Source organism: Neodiprion pinetum, chromosome 4, assembly GCF_021155775.2.
Source record: "Neodiprion pinetum isolate iyNeoPine1 chromosome 4, iyNeoPine1.2, whole genome shotgun sequence".
Taxonomy (NCBI): domain Eukaryota; kingdom Metazoa; phylum Arthropoda; class Insecta; order Hymenoptera; family Diprionidae; genus Neodiprion; species Neodiprion pinetum.
Genome location: NC_060235.2, coordinates 21,338,520 through 21,355,956, shown reverse-complemented (window position 1 = coordinate 21,355,956; position 17,437 = coordinate 21,338,520). Strand labels below are relative to the sequence as shown.

At 38.9% G+C, this 17,437-nt stretch overlaps 1 protein-coding gene across 3 annotated transcripts in view; it reads right to left on the bottom strand.

Annotated features, from left to right (window-relative positions):
- The window catches only part of LOC124216115 (netrin-1), a 138,080-nt gene that overhangs the window by 11,814 nt on the left and 108,829 nt on the right, over nt 1-17,437 (bottom strand). For all 3 annotated transcript variants that reach the window (XM_069135037.1, XM_046620262.2, XM_046620261.2), the window contains one exon: nt 1,429-1,497. In XM_069135037.1, coding sequence (XP_068991138.1) covers nt 1,429-1,497 — 69 coding nt within the window. The remainder of the gene's footprint in view (nt 1-1,428; nt 1,498-17,437) is intronic.

Genomic DNA, 17,437 nt, shown 5'->3' with positions numbered 1-17,437 from the left:
ATTTATCTACGCTGAATCAAGCCGCCGGACAGGCAGAAGGCCATTCCGCGCGTGCCGCGTCAAACTCAAAAGCGTGCAAAAGCTCCGACGGTATGCAGGTCTATTATTGAAGTCTTTGCCTGAACGAGGATCAGAGCTGCTCCCGGAACACCCGGCGGACAGTAAAAAAAAGCTCCCGAAATAACGTCGAGATTTCTTTTTCCCGTCCTTACAGCTGTGAGGCTTCGTCGCTGATCACCGAGATCGAAATTTGAAAAAGCTCAGCCCCAAAGTTGACGCCCTTCGAAAAAATTACGATCACGGTCAAGAGTTTCGTGCTATTGAAAACAAAAAAGTTCGCAAGTTTTCACCACAATTTCACAATTTTGATACAAGTCGTTGTGGGTAAGTTAAGAAAACTCGCGAGAGAATCAAAGTGGGGATTCGATATGTCGGAATTTACAGTTAAAATATTGTTACATGAATTTTGTTCAATATTGACAATTTTTTACAGACGAGACTCGAATTTTTATCAAATAAATTAGGAATAAAGAATTTGATGGATATTAAACATGATTGTTTTCGATTATTCAATAAATTTTAACTTGCATTCATATTCCGATTCACAATCTGCGAAATTATTCGAATTATACCACGATTTTTTTCCTTAAAATTTTTTTTCTAATTTCAGATTCATTATACTAAATTTCACCGTCTCAAAGTTTTTCTATTCTGACATCTGAAGCGTTTGGGTCTAAGCTTCTATAAAAATCTACGTATTTACTAGAATTAGTCCACCATATTGGATTTGAACTATTTAGAATTTTCTGATTTAGAAAACATAATTTTCGCACACATCTAACAATTTTCTGGGATCTATTTTTTTGTTTTTCACGGTATTGAATTTTCAAATTTTGCTATCAGATTCGAATTCAGTGACCTTAAAAGCTTCCAGGTTACAGCTAAACACATAAAAATCGCAATTGCGTAAAATGTTACGTTTTTTTAAAGATTCATGAACGCGTATGTTGAAAATATGAATTATTCTCTGATCACGATAGCAAGCCCAAATTTTTTTTCAAAAAATGAGAAAAGTACAGGTCATTACTAATCGTAATCCATAGATTTAAAGTGGTTTAATGATTGCCGTAAAATTATAAACTTCAAAAAAGTTGACGAATTCATCAGAGCAACTGGCGATACTACCAAAAGTTGCGTCGGCTTCGACGAAACTGATTCCATTTCACTTGCATAACCGCAAATGAATGTCAAGCTAGAAAATGCGCGCCATTCGCAGATCGTTGGACACGCGTGTGGTCTTCAGAGTAATAAATAAGCACCCTCGTAGGTCAATTGTCGCATTTGTTCTAATCTCTGCAGCGTTTTACGACGGGACTTTAAATATGACATCTTCAACAAAGATTCATGATGATTTAATTGCTAACTCACCGAAGTCTCTTTTGCAGTACTTGTTTAGGTTTAGTCTTCTTGTGCCTGCGCGACACTTTCCGCATTGGTCTGAAACAGAGTAATAAAAACGAGGGTCAGTAAGCTGGTCACTTCGATTTCGACCGCAGGGCACCTACGGAAAGTCACGACCTTTGAATTTTTCGAGATCGTCGCCATTCCGCCGCTTTATGGGCGTCAATTACATCGCCTTAGCCGTCGAGTTATTACTCACAAATTCCCAAACTTATCGCGTTTAGTGGACTTTAATAGTCCGCCGAATGGGTTGTGGTCAGTCAGCAGAACGACGAGCTTTTAACTACTGCTCAGCAAAGTGGCGACTGATCAATATTCTGGGACCAAAACCCATCTCGAATGTCTTCGTTCTTTAGATTAATTCCAGCAAGTTGGATTTTTGTTAAATTTTCTACAGTTTTTTTTTATCAGGGAATTCATCACGAAAATGAACGTTGAACCTAATTTTGAGCAGCTGTTACTTAATCTGATAGGATTGCCGCAATTTTGAATTTTAAAGGGCTGTCAAGTTGCCAATTCGATTTTACGCTGTGTTTTCGAGCGGATTCACGATTGAAACTGTACCTTACACCGATTTCGCAATGGTAGGTAATTCAAATAATGTTGCGAAAAAATGGGTTTCAACAGATTTCAAAAAGAAATTGAACTGTTTGAATCTCTGACTCGGTTCTTGACAGTATTTCAAACAGGAAATTCTGGATTAGAGCAATCGTTTGATTCGGTGCTAAGGAAACTGGACTGGGTCAAATATTCTTGACCAACTCTAAAGTGGTTTTAAAAGACGCTGACACAATGATTTTAAAAATTTTCCAATCAATCATAACAACACGTTCTTCATTTTCTACCACTACACTTATTGAGCTCTTTATCAGCGGGTCGACGTGAATGACAGTTAAAAACTTGTTTCGCGATTGAGATTTGAGACGGTTAAAAAATTGATTTACGGTATAAATTAATGAAGAGATAAATCTGGGAATCAATTTCCGTTGCGTGGTCGGTCATCGCTTCAGGTCAAAAGTGCGAGTGCAGTCCAGCTCCGATTGTAATTTATATGCGCATAAATTTTAATTTTAATTTATTCACACGCGTGTCTCTCCGTTGATTGGCCGACAACTCGCGACATTGCACGCTGCTCTCCTTCTGCGGCCGAAAGGCGAAACTGATAGACAGTCGGTGGCGAGTCTTTGTCTTTTACTTTAAACGCCAGATGACGAATGGATGGATGGATGGAACACGGATAAACAGTGATTTAGGACTTGGTGTCTACTTTATCTAGTTAAGTGGGTAATTCGAGAAGAGCGAAGATTTAGGAACGGCTGAAGCAGACACCTCGTGAAACCGTGAAACTTCACTCGCGTCTCCCAAACTCCGCCCGCTTCTCTTACCCACGTTAATCACTCGTTGGAGAAAACCGTTGGTGCGTTAATCGCTTCCTTCTTCTTCTTCCTCTTTTTCTTTTCTTTTTTTTGTTCTTTTTTTTTTTTTTGTCTTATTGGCCTTAATCTTCTACAATTTTAGCCAAAACCGATTTCCTCAATTTTCCGCCAGGTCTTTGACCCGGGGCTACATTTCGGTCATTGATCAGTCACTAAACCATTCTTCGAGCAACGGGGCGGGGTTGAAATTCCGAAAGTGTAAAGTTCCGAATTCCGAATTTTTTGGTGGCGAAACTTAAAGTAAAGAAATTAAACTTTGACGAAACATCGAATTTTCGAATGGTCCGAAACCCGAAGCTCAAAGTTCCGAAATGACAAAATGACGAAAGGGCGTAACTCCGACAAGTCAAAGTTCCGAAAGTGCGAAAATGAGAAAATTTTTAAGTCTGAAACATCGAGATTCTGAGTGATCGAAGTTTTTCAGTTTCCTGAATTTCTGGCTTGATGAAATTCACCACTTTGACTTTTTTTTTTGTTTTGGATTCTCGATATTTTTACGTTCAGAAACCTGGTCATTCAAATTTTCGAATTCTGATTTTTTACACCCACTCGTTGAGTAAACCATGCTGTGTGAGTATATTTTGATTTCCGGAATTTTACTCTATCGAAACCTTATTTTTCGGAATATTGCCCTATCGTAACTTGAATTTTCCGAATCTCGCATTTTAGAACTTTGAACCGTCGGGTTTCCGGTCATTCGAAATTTTGTTGTTTCGTAAAAGTTTGATCCCTCTACTTCAAGCTTCACCACCAAATAATTCGGCATTGGACGCTTTCAGAACTTCAACCCACCCCTGAGCAGCGATTTAACTTCGTATCAACTCAAGTCTGTTGCCTGAATTTTCGGAATCATTTCACCTCTTTTTATTACCGGGGAATCATGCTCGTTAAATTCTTTGAAAAACTGAATATTTTCAATGGTTTCTATCATCGTTCAACTTGTTCCTTAAGAAGAGATTCACGACTCGATTAACCTTTTTACCTAGATCTTATTCCGGATTACGCGACTTGACTGATTTCCTCGAGTCATCAGAATCATTTCACGTCAGTTTTCATCGAGTTTTTACTTCGCTTTCACCGGGAAATCGTGTTCATTGAATTCTTTGCAGAATTGAACGATTATAACGGTTTCTATCATCATGCAAATATCCCTTAGAGGGTGATTCATGTTTTTAATAATATTATCACGGGACTTTCAACCAGGGTCGAGCTGGAAAATTTTTTGAATTGATCTCGAACAGTTTCGATACCTTTGATTCGGACTTTGAATGTTCTTTTCTACGAAGAATTCATGATTGGAATATAATTTGATTTCGTCCAAGTCTGAGCTGTCGTCAATATAAGCTGGACAACTCCAAGACGATTTCAAACGATTTCAAAGAACACAAAAACTGCACGGCACCGTTTGATCTTCGTGGGTTTTATCCATCCCCTGAGATGATAAACGCGAGATTCCAGCGTCCTCGGAGCGAATCTCGAGCAGAGTGAATAACCCCTGCAGGCTGTCAAGTCTCGTTAACGGCTAAGGTGGATCCTATAAAACCGAGTATATATACCCGGGTCCATATAATCTGCCGGTTACCAACATGGCCGGTTAGTTTTGGCAGGCGAACGTAGACGTAAACAAAGAGGCCACCGTAAAGCGCAATTAATCTTGCTGAAAGTAAATTCTCCGAGAAAATCTCCCGCGTGTAGTTCCAAGGCGCCAAAAAACGTGGTGCAGGGTATTGGCGATGCCTCGGTACCCACTCGCCCTTTGTTCTCCAGGCCTTTTATACTTAAAACTGAAAAACTGTTATCCTTCCTGCAGTCGGCTACTCTCGGATATTTAAATAATCATGATTTTTACCTTGGTTCAACCCTCGCCTTTTGCCTACCGCAGCTTTATGATTATATTTAGTGACTTGTACTCGAATTTGCGTTGTTCTCGTAACTGAACCAATTCAGGAGACGCGTCGGTGAAACTGTAAGCTCTTTCGACTCACGTACATTAGGGTGCCTAAATTCGATCGGCCACTTCATTAAACCATAGTTAATAACGTGATATTGAACCTCCTGGAAGGGAAACGCCGTGCGAGTTTTTTTTAGACGTGGCGCATCGACATTTTTTATCAAGTTTTTTTTTTTGAGGCAACCTGACGCACGTACCTTCAACTATGGATAAGGTTTCATCGATAAAGGAATCAAGGATTCTCCCGAAGTCGATTTGGATCGATTACAGGTTTCAATATTTTTCTTGATACTAAAGTTCGAGTAACATAGAAAATCGTCTTTCTTGGAAATCCTCTTCGTGTCACACTTTTTATCGCGAAAATATGAAATAATTTACCATGTATACGTTCAATTTATAATTTGACGATTATAGTTATTAAATTGAGTCACTCGCAATTTACGATTGACGTTATTCACACATATTTTCAATTTACGAAAGTGTTGACGGTTCGGAAAGTTTTCATTCGCAAGTCAATATTTCGGAATGATTTTATAAGAAAAATTGAAACAGATAGAGCTTTTCGAACGGAAGTACAAATTTTTTACACTATGTGAAATAATATCCGACCGAAACATACTGAGCGAAATTAATCAACCCGAACAATCAGGTTGTAGTAAAATATTTGCTTAGCGAAAGTTAATTCGAATGTAAATCAGAATAGTTCGATTAATTGTAAGTCAAACTTGAGATTCTACAGTTTTGCAAGAATTTTCATTCCAATAAACCCGATGGAATCGTTCTTCACGCTACGGAAAGGAAATGTATTTGACATTTGGGCAAAGGACGTCTGATATCGACGGTAATTTCTGCTCAGCAAGAAATGCAAACATCTCCATCGAGCGTTGCGGATTTTCAAAACGATGCACGTAGCCGCGTCACGTGTATTCAGTCGCGGAGCATCCGACAAGCGGAAGAGAAGAGGAGATTGCTTCAGAATTACTTTACTTAATAATTTATCTTGCAGCTACCGAGGAGGGGAAGATGAAGAAGAAGAAGAAGTAGAAGAGGAAGCCGCCCCTCTTAAGTTGCCACACCCGTTTACGTTTAACGCAGCCCCATTCTTCGACCGTTTCCCGTTTCACCCTCTTCTCTTCCCTAAGCGCGAAACTTAAATGCAACATTGGCTCCGCATCCTCGCGGGGATAGGTGATCAGAATTTTCCCAACTACCGCGGCGAGGTGATGTCGAATTAATTTTGCATAGAGTAAACGGGGATTCGTTTCAGAGGCATTCACTGGGGGAAATTAAACGCACTGAGATAAAATTTTCATATCTTACAGTCGCTAGTTGATATTCTAATGAAATGAGCCTCGGTATAACAACGGTTTTAATATTGTACAAAGGACCACGCGGAATCCTTATGGAAATTAGCTCCCGGTCGAATTGGCTGGATTTTCATTACGTTATACGAAAAGTTCTCATTGACAGAAGTCCCAAAAATCAGTAGCTTCTGAGATATAAGCTTCGGAAAGGGGCTGTATGGATTTTTGCATATTTATGTGGATTTCGTCATTTTCATGAATTACAAAGCTTCAAGGGGACTTGAAATCAAACAAATCGCTCAAAAAACTGCGCGTTTCATTTTTAAAGATAAGCAGGAAGGTGTGATTAATTCCTGCATTCATGAACTCGCCAGTTTACTGGAAAGAGGTTCAACGTCAGATTTCGCGAGAAGAACGAGACTCCCCGACTCTGGCAATAAGCACGCGAGTCTCTGTGAATCGACTGTGCAGTTTTTGAGTGATTCATTTGATTTCAAGTTCCCCTTATCGAAGCTTTGTAATTCCTAAAAATCACGTTATGATTCGAATGAATATCGAAAAATCTGTATACCTTCCTTCCGAAGCCCGTATCTCGCAAACTACTGATTTTTGGAACTTGTGTCTGAGATAACTTTTGATCGGGAAGATATGAAGTATAACATACTGAAAATCCAGCTAATTTCCATAAGAATTCTGCGGGTTCCGCACCGGAAAATTTGGAACAAGTATGAATAAATTTTCCATTTTTTGGTTATCGCGACATTTGATCACTTCGTTAGACAGTATCCTACGTACTTTTCATTTCAATAAGGAATTATCGTCAATCTATCGCTTCACCAACATCAAATTGTCGCAACAGTTGCGAGAATATGAATATAATACGAGTGACCGTAATCGAGAAGAATATTTACTATTTTTTATTCCATACCTCGAACCATATTTTTCGATTTTGGTATTAAGTGAGAATAGTCAAGGACCCGAAGAATTGAAAATTTATTTCCTCAGGCGTGGGAAATTAGTCTCCTTCGAGGAGACACTCCTGTCAAAGTTACAAGAGCGAAGAGGTTTGTTCCTCGTAAAGAGCCTCCTAATTTCGTCTGTGGCGAAAGTTTGAGTCAGAGGACGACAGCTGAGAGAATTTCGAAACTAACGATAAGTTTGAGCGTTAAGTTCTGGGCAATTAGGGGCTGATTAGCGATTCTCGGACCGGTTTCCACCGTCTCGAGTCGGCATGAAACGCGAATAATCGAGAGGATAGCGGCGCGGGTTAATCGGCGCAAACGACGCCTCGTTATCCGGAATTAAATGCATCGGTCCCTCCGATCGGCCACGTGACTAAAATCCTGCCGATTCAAGGTGGGCGTATCGTAGTCGTTGAATCTCGTGTCTCAAGGCGACAAGAAAAAAATTACAAGAGATTTCCGGAGAGATTTTACGCCTGTTTGGAATTAATTTTACACGGAGGATCGCTTGCATATTTTAAAATTCTATTTTCAAAACTTATTGTTACAATCTTGTCATCTCCTCTCGATTATCAATTTCATCTACTGTGCAATCGATTTTTGTAAATACGAAGTTTTCGTGTTTTTCTGTTTTTCGAGAATGTTGAATCGGTGAAATATGAGATTCCTCCGAATTTTTTATCATTTACTCTATGCGTTTTACTTAATTGCCTTGATTTTCACGAAATTTTACTAATTCGGAGAACGGAAATATTTCACGTTTCAACAAAAAATTTTTTTCGCTGCGTCAACGTTTCCGCCCGCTTTTACCAACACACAATCCTGAATTTCTGTGCACTCTCGCTGTCAGTTCTCTGACTAAAAAAAAAAAAGTCTCGTCTTTCGGAAAACCGATTTTCACGCTTTTTCAAATTCCGTCGTTATGATTAACTCAGCAGCGTAGCTAAAATTCCTCGCTGGATATCGAATTCCAGTGAAAATAATTATACATTTGTAGCGTACGAATAAGAGTGAATAAAAGCAAACAATCCATTTTCAGTAGTTAGCCAGTGATATTGAACAACAAAAACCAGAACCGCCTGAGGGGGTAAAAATTTTGTATCAAAGGATCGCTGTGCGGATATGAAACTAATAACCGAGATATGAAAAAAGCGAATTGGCACGCGCGCATATTTCGCGAAGCTGAAAACAAGCCGACGCGTGTGTATAATATACAGATTTTTATACTCGTATACCTAGAGGCTACAGGCAGGATATTTCCGTTAATATTCAACGATTCGCCGAACGGGTTTCTCTCCTCCTAATTTCCCTCAGATTGGGGGTCGCGACTCGTCGCGGTTCGGAATCGATTGAATTGCAAATAAAATTCAAATTACATTTAATTTCGTTAGCTATCGGGACCCGGCATGCGGCGTCGTTACATAGATTCGATTACCGCAAAGACCTGAACGGCGGAAACCTCGTCTGCAACTTGATTAAAACGGTATAAAATTTGCAATTGCAATATACATTCTCTCTCTCTCTCTCTCTTTCTTTTGTCTTACCTTCGTTACCCCGCAAGCCGCGAAATTGACACGCTAAGCGAAACCGAATCCTGTCATTTGTTTTTAGGTACAGAACGTGATGTAGGTACAGGTATGTACATATTTTTTGCTCGTTGGTAAAATTTATGCAGGTATTTATTATTACCGTGTTGATTTATAACGAAAACGATAAATTATCCCACTTTTATACATTCATCAGGACCTGAGACGTGCAATTTTCCCTGAGTAATGTTTTCATATTGCGTAAATAGAGGCGATACCTATTTTTGACTTATTCTTGTTATTTTCGAATAACCAGAGTTAGGTTTTTAGTTTTTAGTTTTTTTTTTATTCTCCTGTGCAGTTTTCACAACCCTTAAATATTCAAATTGTTAACAGTGTTAACCTTATTTTGCGCATGAATTTTGAACATTCAACTAAATTGTAAATATCTTCAATATACAATTCAGGTTTGGTTATTTAGGTCATTGATTTCATTCGATGTACAGAAACCGATAAATTGTTTCAATTCTCACAATCAGTTCAAAAAGCGATGATTTCAGCTTTTTCCGTGATCACGAATACGACAGGAGTGATGCAATAACGCAATTGCTATGAAACAATCAAATATTGAGGCAAAAGTCGAGAAAACTACGTGTCTTTTAGTTTGCAATGTCTGAAACGTACATGAATTGCAACTGAACAAACTAGTGTTTCTTGTTGGATCTCGAAAATTTATTTATTATTTTAAATTTCAATACTTTTAATACCCGTTCAATCTTTTCAATAGCGAAAACCTACAATCTTACGATCTTCGAATTCGATAAATATATCTTCCAATAATTAATGCTCGTAAGATTCTTCGCGTTTTAATTCTTACCCTCGAAATCAGTTCAGATCTAAATCAAGTATATATATGTATATTCAGATCAAATCAAGTATTCTGAATGAAAAACTAAAAAATCGAAAAGCCCAGATATTTCTTTTAATTATCAACAGTGCAAAAACACGATGAATCGAATTTTCGAGGTAACAAATTTCACGTGTTCAGTTGAAATTTGCCAAATCTAAAACGACGAAAAATATAGGTCGCGTATATCCACCGAGTTCCAATATATTCATCCACCTGGGTTATAATTTACGAAACTAGTAAAATACAACGAGGGTTTCCTGTGATTTCCTCAGATTTCTGCCTCTCTCTTTCTCCATCTTTCACTACAGATAACACGCCACCAAAATGCCGGAAGGCGAGATGGGCATCGAATATGCATATAAACTTTTCTGAGCTGTGCTGCTGTAGCCGCTATGTGCACATAGCCAAAGGTATAACGTACACTTGGCCGCAGTGATTCTGAAACGGATTATTTTTTCGATGAGTCGATTACGTTGGCAACGTAGAATCGGCCCGCAGGGCTACCGGTTCAATCTTTGTAAGCCCAACGTAACGTAACCTATAATGACCGTAGAATCTACATATTCGTAAAATAAAAAAAAAAAAACCGACAAATCAACAATCATTTTCAGCAAAATAAAAAGCCTACTCCGCGACCAGCGGCTGATTCTGCATTGCCAACATAATCGAACCGTCGATAAAGTCAGCTAATTTGGAAACACCGAGGCCAAGTGTACATGGGATAAACCGCGGGAGAGTTATCCGTAGAAACTGTTGTAGGTAAGTAACCGTAAACCCGATTATAGCCCGAGGCTGACACGAGCGAAACGCTAATGATCCGGAGATTCGCTGGAGGGCGGGTGATTCGAGTTCTTTTAGAGAAAAATTGCAACTGCGGTCAAAGTCGGTGGTAAAAATGGGATAAAAGATTGAAAAATCAATCAATTATTGATGAAAAAACAGCAGGAGATAAATTCGCCCTAACTTGCAGAATGACAACGAAGACGATGGTGTAATAATCCGACGTAATGATGATTACTCGAGACTTAAGTACGTCAATTAAGAAGCAGAAGTGTGGTGTTTTATTTATTTATTTCCCCCATCTTTCCAAAGGATCTAGAAACCCCGTGCTCCCTCTCTCTTCTCTTCTCTTTGCATTCCGATTCGCATATGGCTGCTTTAAATCTGAAGTTATGTACTCTGGCCTATCTCACTTTCATTCTTGTTTATTTTCGCATCGTTTATACGTCTGCACAGCGCGCAGTAGCAGCGGACTGTACCGAATTGTAAGCTGCAATTCATGCGGATTTGTGCAAGCAGAACACGTGTATAATGCAAAAAAAAAAAACAAATAAAAAAACAGCTCTATTTCGCGATGATTCTTCGGCAGTTTCTCGATCGATAAATTTTCTGATTCACTGAAACATCAGTTAATCTAATTTATTGTGAAATTTGCAATGCAAATTCCCTTACGAACAGTGCCAAAATTATTGGGGTACCGAAATTTAGAAAATTATTTTATAACATAAGTATGTTGCCTTTTCAAGTTTTTGAAAAACTCGATTCTTCAGAATCATTCAAGAAATGAGAATATCAAGATATTACATAAATTCCTATCTTATTAACTCTATTCTACGATCTTTAGGAAATTTATTTCGTAAGCTGAGAATAGTTGAGTAACATTATTGTCAACAAGAATAGCTAAAGGAAAAAATAAATTAACGTCGAAGAGTTAGAAAAGACGTTTTCTTTTTTCAATAGGATTCGTTAGATCGATTCTAACGAAAAAACCTTGTATTCGTGAAGAATCGATAAATCGTCAAAAATATCATCACTGTATGAGCATTGTTCGAGATAGGTTGCACAAATGAAAGATGAAAAATTAGATTGAGCTTGCAAAAATCACAAGCAATTTATCATCGTTCCACAAAATTTGTTCTTAAAAATTTTCAAAACGGGGATTTTTGTTCCTATGAGAAAATAGTACTTAAATGTACAAGATAATTCCTGTTAACCAAGGATCCGGAAGTGAGCGTCTCAGAACCGGAAGATCTTGACGTAATTACGTCGCACGAGGAAACAATTTTGTTTTCTTCACGTTACAGTGCGAAGAATTGCGTTTTTGAATAAAAATAAAATAAATAAACAAACCACTACATACCGTCCTGCAAAGTTGGTACTTTTATGAATATGTCAATATACATACTTATACGCACATATTCACGTGTCGTTGCGCATGGGGAAAGCTACGCTGCGCTCTCTTCGCCTGTAGAGCTTCGCTCGATGTAGAACATACATATTAAGATTGCGGTGCCGGTGTAACATTATATGAATAACATAAATATGCACAGCCGGGCATTCATGGACACACGCGTGCGGTGTTAAAAGACTCGGCTTTATACTTATGCAGTTGAAGAAACGCTGAATATTCACTCTAAAGGTCTCTCTTGCTGCACTTAAGTTGGCGCGGGGTCTCGAAACGCTTATAGTTGCATCCATGCATGCATGCACGCATACATACATACATACATACATACATACATGCATACATATTATAGACCGACGTCTTTATAATTAAGACGTTACTTTATGACTTTCACGAAGAGCTCACGCGGCCAGAGAACACAACGAGAGAAAGGGAGAAAGAGACGGATTTTATCTCGAGTGTTACGAATGCCGCTGCTAAAGGGATTGGAATTCATTTCATCCGACTTCTTCGAAATTCGGTCAGATATGATTTGTTAGTGTTACTCAACTGACTGAATTTTCCTTCATCCATCCTCTGGTATTTTTTCCTAATTTTTTTTTTTTTTTTTTTTACGTAAGCGCGAGACCAAAATTCCGAAATTAGCCGAGTAAATTACTTGTTCGAAGTTCATGTAAAGTGTACGGTGCAGGAGTTTCTTCGCACAGATTCCCGGGGGATTAGATGGGGAGATTTAAGCCAGGCAGGTTCCCGTCGGGCGATCCTGATAAATAGTTTGGACCAAGGATTCAGATGCAAATACCGGCTTGCGTCTGACTAAAGACCAGCTCTTCTCCTCCTTTCAATGATCGTTATACGGTACATACTTATACACCTATAAAGCTTATGTACCAGTGGTATAAATTAACGAAAGTCTCTCCACCCTGTAGGAACTGAGTATGTACCTCGTTCACATTTTCAAATGGAAAGTTGTTGTTTCAATCGCTCCGAAACTGCAGAAAAGTCGAATTTTCATTTGTTCTTTTAGCACCTGTTTAAGCACGGAGCCACTTTTCAATGATTCCGATGTCGTTGAGCACGTGACGTTCATACAGTCGAAGCCGTGCGTCGAGCAATGATACAGTAAATCATAGAACCGGCTGCGAGAGAATCGAGTCATAGAGTTGCAGGACAGCCACGCTCTCGGCCAGGTGCGAGAATATTAACCGTATACCGTGAGCCCCTTAATTACCGTCAGCGATGAGAATACATTAACGAATGGAAGTAAGACCTGCACCGCCGCGAGGGACATTAATCAATTCGTTCAAGTCCCGTCCGTCTGTCGACCCGTCCAGGTTCTAGACCGGGAAATAAACTCAACGAGACACACAGAGGCGTGACGGGAAGTGTTATTAACGCGGTGAGATAAACGGGCTCAAATCTCGGCTACCAATGCGGGGTTTTTAACGTGGCCCGGAATTCCGGAAACGCTCACACGAGCGGAGAAGATCGGTTCGGTACAGGCTTGGAAAAGTTGACTATAGAAAATAGGACGGAAGTACGAAAGTTCGAGGTGAGAATCGCGTCGGTTGCCATGTTGGACCGCCGAGCTGAAAACCTGAGCGCCGTAATTCGATCGGTAATAGCGATCCCGATTAAAGGTGAAATGCGAGTTTCACGATAACGACACCTGGCCGCATTGAATTCGCTTGTAGGCCATAAACCGAGGCGTGATCGGACAGACTTTTTTTAAACCTCCGGCGTTGCAGGATGAAATTCGAGAATGTAGGAATTCCGATTCAGACTGAGGAATTCCCTCGTGATAAGACGTCGCTGGTAAATAGCTTGAGGAGAAAAAAGACCTTGGTTGAAATTACGACGCGTGAATTATTTACTGGTAGATATATATGTAATATATATGTGTATATATATATATATATATATATATGGGTGAAACTTCTGAAATTTTTCTTCCACGTCCGTACTTCGTCGTTTTTTTTTTTTTTTTTGTTAGATTTCTTTCGTGAAGCGTGAGAGAAATGCAGAAGAGAAAAACTGGGAGGTAGATACGTGGGACGTCTTTATGGAGAAGGGAAACTGACGGTACGCGCACAGCTCAGAGTTACTGAATCGTAATTTTGATGAATTTTAATTGAAGTTGGCGCGGTGGGTTGGCCCGCAACTCGAGTAAAACTTTCGTAATCAAACAAGCGAGAGGATCAATTAGTCTTGATTTAAATTAGCTCCGTTGTAATTAACTACAGTTTGTGTCTTCGCCGAGTGAATGAGAAGCGAATAAAGCCACGACTAAGCCAGCGTTTGTCTCACACACGTATATAAAACTATGAAAAAAAGCCTTGAGATATCCTGCACCAAGTCCGCATCTAAATAGGAAAATTTTCCTTACTCACTCAGTTGATATCGTGCTCGGAATAATCGCGCGTTTTTGGACTCTATAAGCCTTGTTTTGAATTCGCGTATATCAGTGAATGACATACGAACCGAGAGGAAATCCATTACTTCTTAAGGGATGAATCGCGCCATTGCAGCGTCGCGACGGCGAATGCAAAGCTGCACAGGCCGAGTAAGAATATCAATATTTCCGAGCCTTGCTCTTCGGAGACTTATCTCGGCTCACCGAGCCGACAGACCTTATTTAAGGGCGGCTTTCCGGAGTAAGCCCTAGTTAGCCCTCGCCGCTTCTGCACAAAAACCACTTTCCGATACCTTATTGGATCTAAGCTACCCAAAATTGATGTCAGAGCGAGAACGAGCTCCTGGCTTTATTCCCCCGCGGCGCAGGGATAAGGTTGAAAAATTATTCCCCCCGTAGGCATACTACAAATGCCCTCAAGCTTGCAGGTTATTGGATTTGGCGCTTGCACTTTGCCGCCTCGATGTCCGACCGATTCTTCTTCTTCCTCCTCTTCTTCTTCCGCCCCGATATCACCTGAGTCATCCGTTTTTCGACAAATACATTCACATTACACTTCATCCGATCTACTCCATCACGATCCCACATGTTACCCCCATGGATGGGGGTTAGCACGCCTGTTTCCACTGACAACGGCCCGTTGCTGCATCGCTTTTGGGGTCGATTACTCAACAAAGGGATACCAATTAGACAAGATTATTGGTGTACGGATTTGCTCGGCCCGATTTATACGAGCACGTTCGGTGAAAATCTACGGCGGCAATTTTGTATCAACGTCAAAGTATGTTTCATGAACTTTTCTGCATACGTACGTTTGGTTATATTGAGTTGATTATGCTGTACGATTGTTCGCAAAATCATAAAAATTAATTGAAAAAGAAATTGAAAACGTCTGTCAAATACACTTATAACATACCTAAACAATCTTATAGGCTTATTTGCATATCCCAGAGTTAAAAAAAGTGAAACAAGAACAAAAAGAAAAGACAGAAATTGAAAATTCATCAACTTGGAACAAAACTGTGTTTAATTAAAATAAATCGATGAAATATTTTACTAAACGGTGTGAAATAAATCTTGTTTATTTGAAACAAAGGTTTTTTTTTTTTTTGTTTTTTCTATGTAGCGTAAATCTTGTTAAACAGAATATATTTATGTTTCTTGTTCTATACTTGGCAAATTACACTCAGAAATGGAATTTCGTCTACGGTTGTAGGTGAGAAAAGAAATTAGTATAAAAAAAAAGAAAGGAAAAGGAGCGAGTCGCCGACTGCACGTTAACGTGTACGATAAATGAGAAAGTGTTGAGAGCCTTCGGTGTATTAATGGTTCGAGAAGCAGGGGTCGATCATTGATTTACGTTCGCCTGTGAGCCCAAAGCGTGGCGTATCTCTTTTTCGCGTTTACGACGCGGCTCGAACCGCAATTAGAACCTGATTGGAGGCCTTTATTTCACCGTTTATATCACACACGCTGCACGCACGCGTTCGTCGCGATAAACAAATAACAAGCTTGTTTGAAATTACATTATAATGGATTTCCTCGACACTCTTGTGAAAAATGAAAAAGATATTCATTGATCTGCAATGTTGAAAAATTGATAATAAAAATTTTTGTTATTTCAGGCTGACGTTCGCGAGCCGGGAATTCATACTTTTAGTAAATCTAATAGCGAGATAACCGCACACTGAGTATATTACACGCATTTAAATATTCGCGAGCTGGAATGACTTTTTTTTTTTTTATTTTTTTTAAAGTTGCAAAAGAAAAAAAAAACAGTAAAATGATGAATTCAGCTGTAATTTTCGATCTTTAATCTCTGCAATATGGTGATGAACCTAGTAGATTTGTCGATTTCAGTCTAAAATTATTGGACTCATTTTAATCAAAGAACTTTTTATTTATTATGCTTTGCATCGTTAATTATTTGTGATTTCGAAATTGCGCTACGATATTGATTTTTATCAGCGAAGAGCCATATCAAATCGACGGTAGGATAAAAAAATCTGCCTCAGTCAAATTGTGAAAATAATTTGTTTAAAAAAAAAAAATGAATAAATTTAGAATGAAGTCGAACAAATTATCTAACAGTTATTCTTAAGCAATCTGCATATAAAATCCGATAAGCAAACTCTAATTGTTTACAATTTTATAATTTCTCGTTCTAGCAGCTTCAAGAAAATCATCGTGCCCTACAAATTTATAAATTCGATAATTAATACTTAATGTTCGATTATATGTCGTAATCGAGTCGTAAAAATACATTGATTTTAATCGTGAAGTAAGAAAAGTAAAATAAAAAACGAGCCGTAAGTCAAGGTAAGAAAACATAGACAATATTTGGCAACGAAAATTAGGACGCAGATTAAAGTTTCGCGTATTACATTTTACGTTTTGCAAAAACCTCGACCCTTTCATAAGCTCCGGCACTCAGGCCCGCTCTCTCAGCTCTTCGAAAGTACACAGATTGCTCGAGTTTGTGGGTCTCGTCGACAAACTGTTCGTCGTACATAACAACTCAACCGAGAATGCATTCCAGCTCCCTTGCCACCTTTTTGAAGTTCCTCTCTGGGGTCGGGGAAACGGGCGAACCAACCCTCGGGGGCGGCGTTATAACGACGTAGGCGCGGTTCCTCTCCTGCAGTTCCCAACCGAGAAAACCTAATTGCGCGGATAAACAGCGCCGAATTTTCGCTTACCACGGCAATATTGAATCAAATGGTTTCCGTATCGTTTAATCACTTATTTATACTTTAAACGAGACAAAAGCGTACTTTTACACTTCCCTATATTGATTGTCATCCTTGTTTGAATATTTTATTTATTTACATTAATGTTATTTATACTCATCGCCTCGTTTTTGTAATATGATTTTTGAAAGAGAAAAGAGAGGGATGGTTAAATTACAAGAATTTTTCTTCTTTAATTTCAACCGTACGTTATCAAAAACAATAAAGTTGATCATCAATTCCCGACCCAAATTTATGCTCCATCTTTTTTTTCGTCTTGTCGCACACTGAGAGAAAATTTTAGTTCCGGTCACCGCTCAGTTCTTAACTACTTTCATTTTTTACCACAATCGAAAAATATAGTTCTAGGTAGAAAATGAAAATCAGTTTTGTAGCTGTTACCGGACAGTCTAGTATCCGTTTCTATTCTTTCTCATTACGATCACTCGTACTATGTTTTCTTCTAACTGTTGCGAAAATTTAATGCTCGTGCAACGATAAATTGATGTTAAAGCCTTGTTTAACTAAAAAAGTAGAGTAAACCTCACAAACTGATTTTG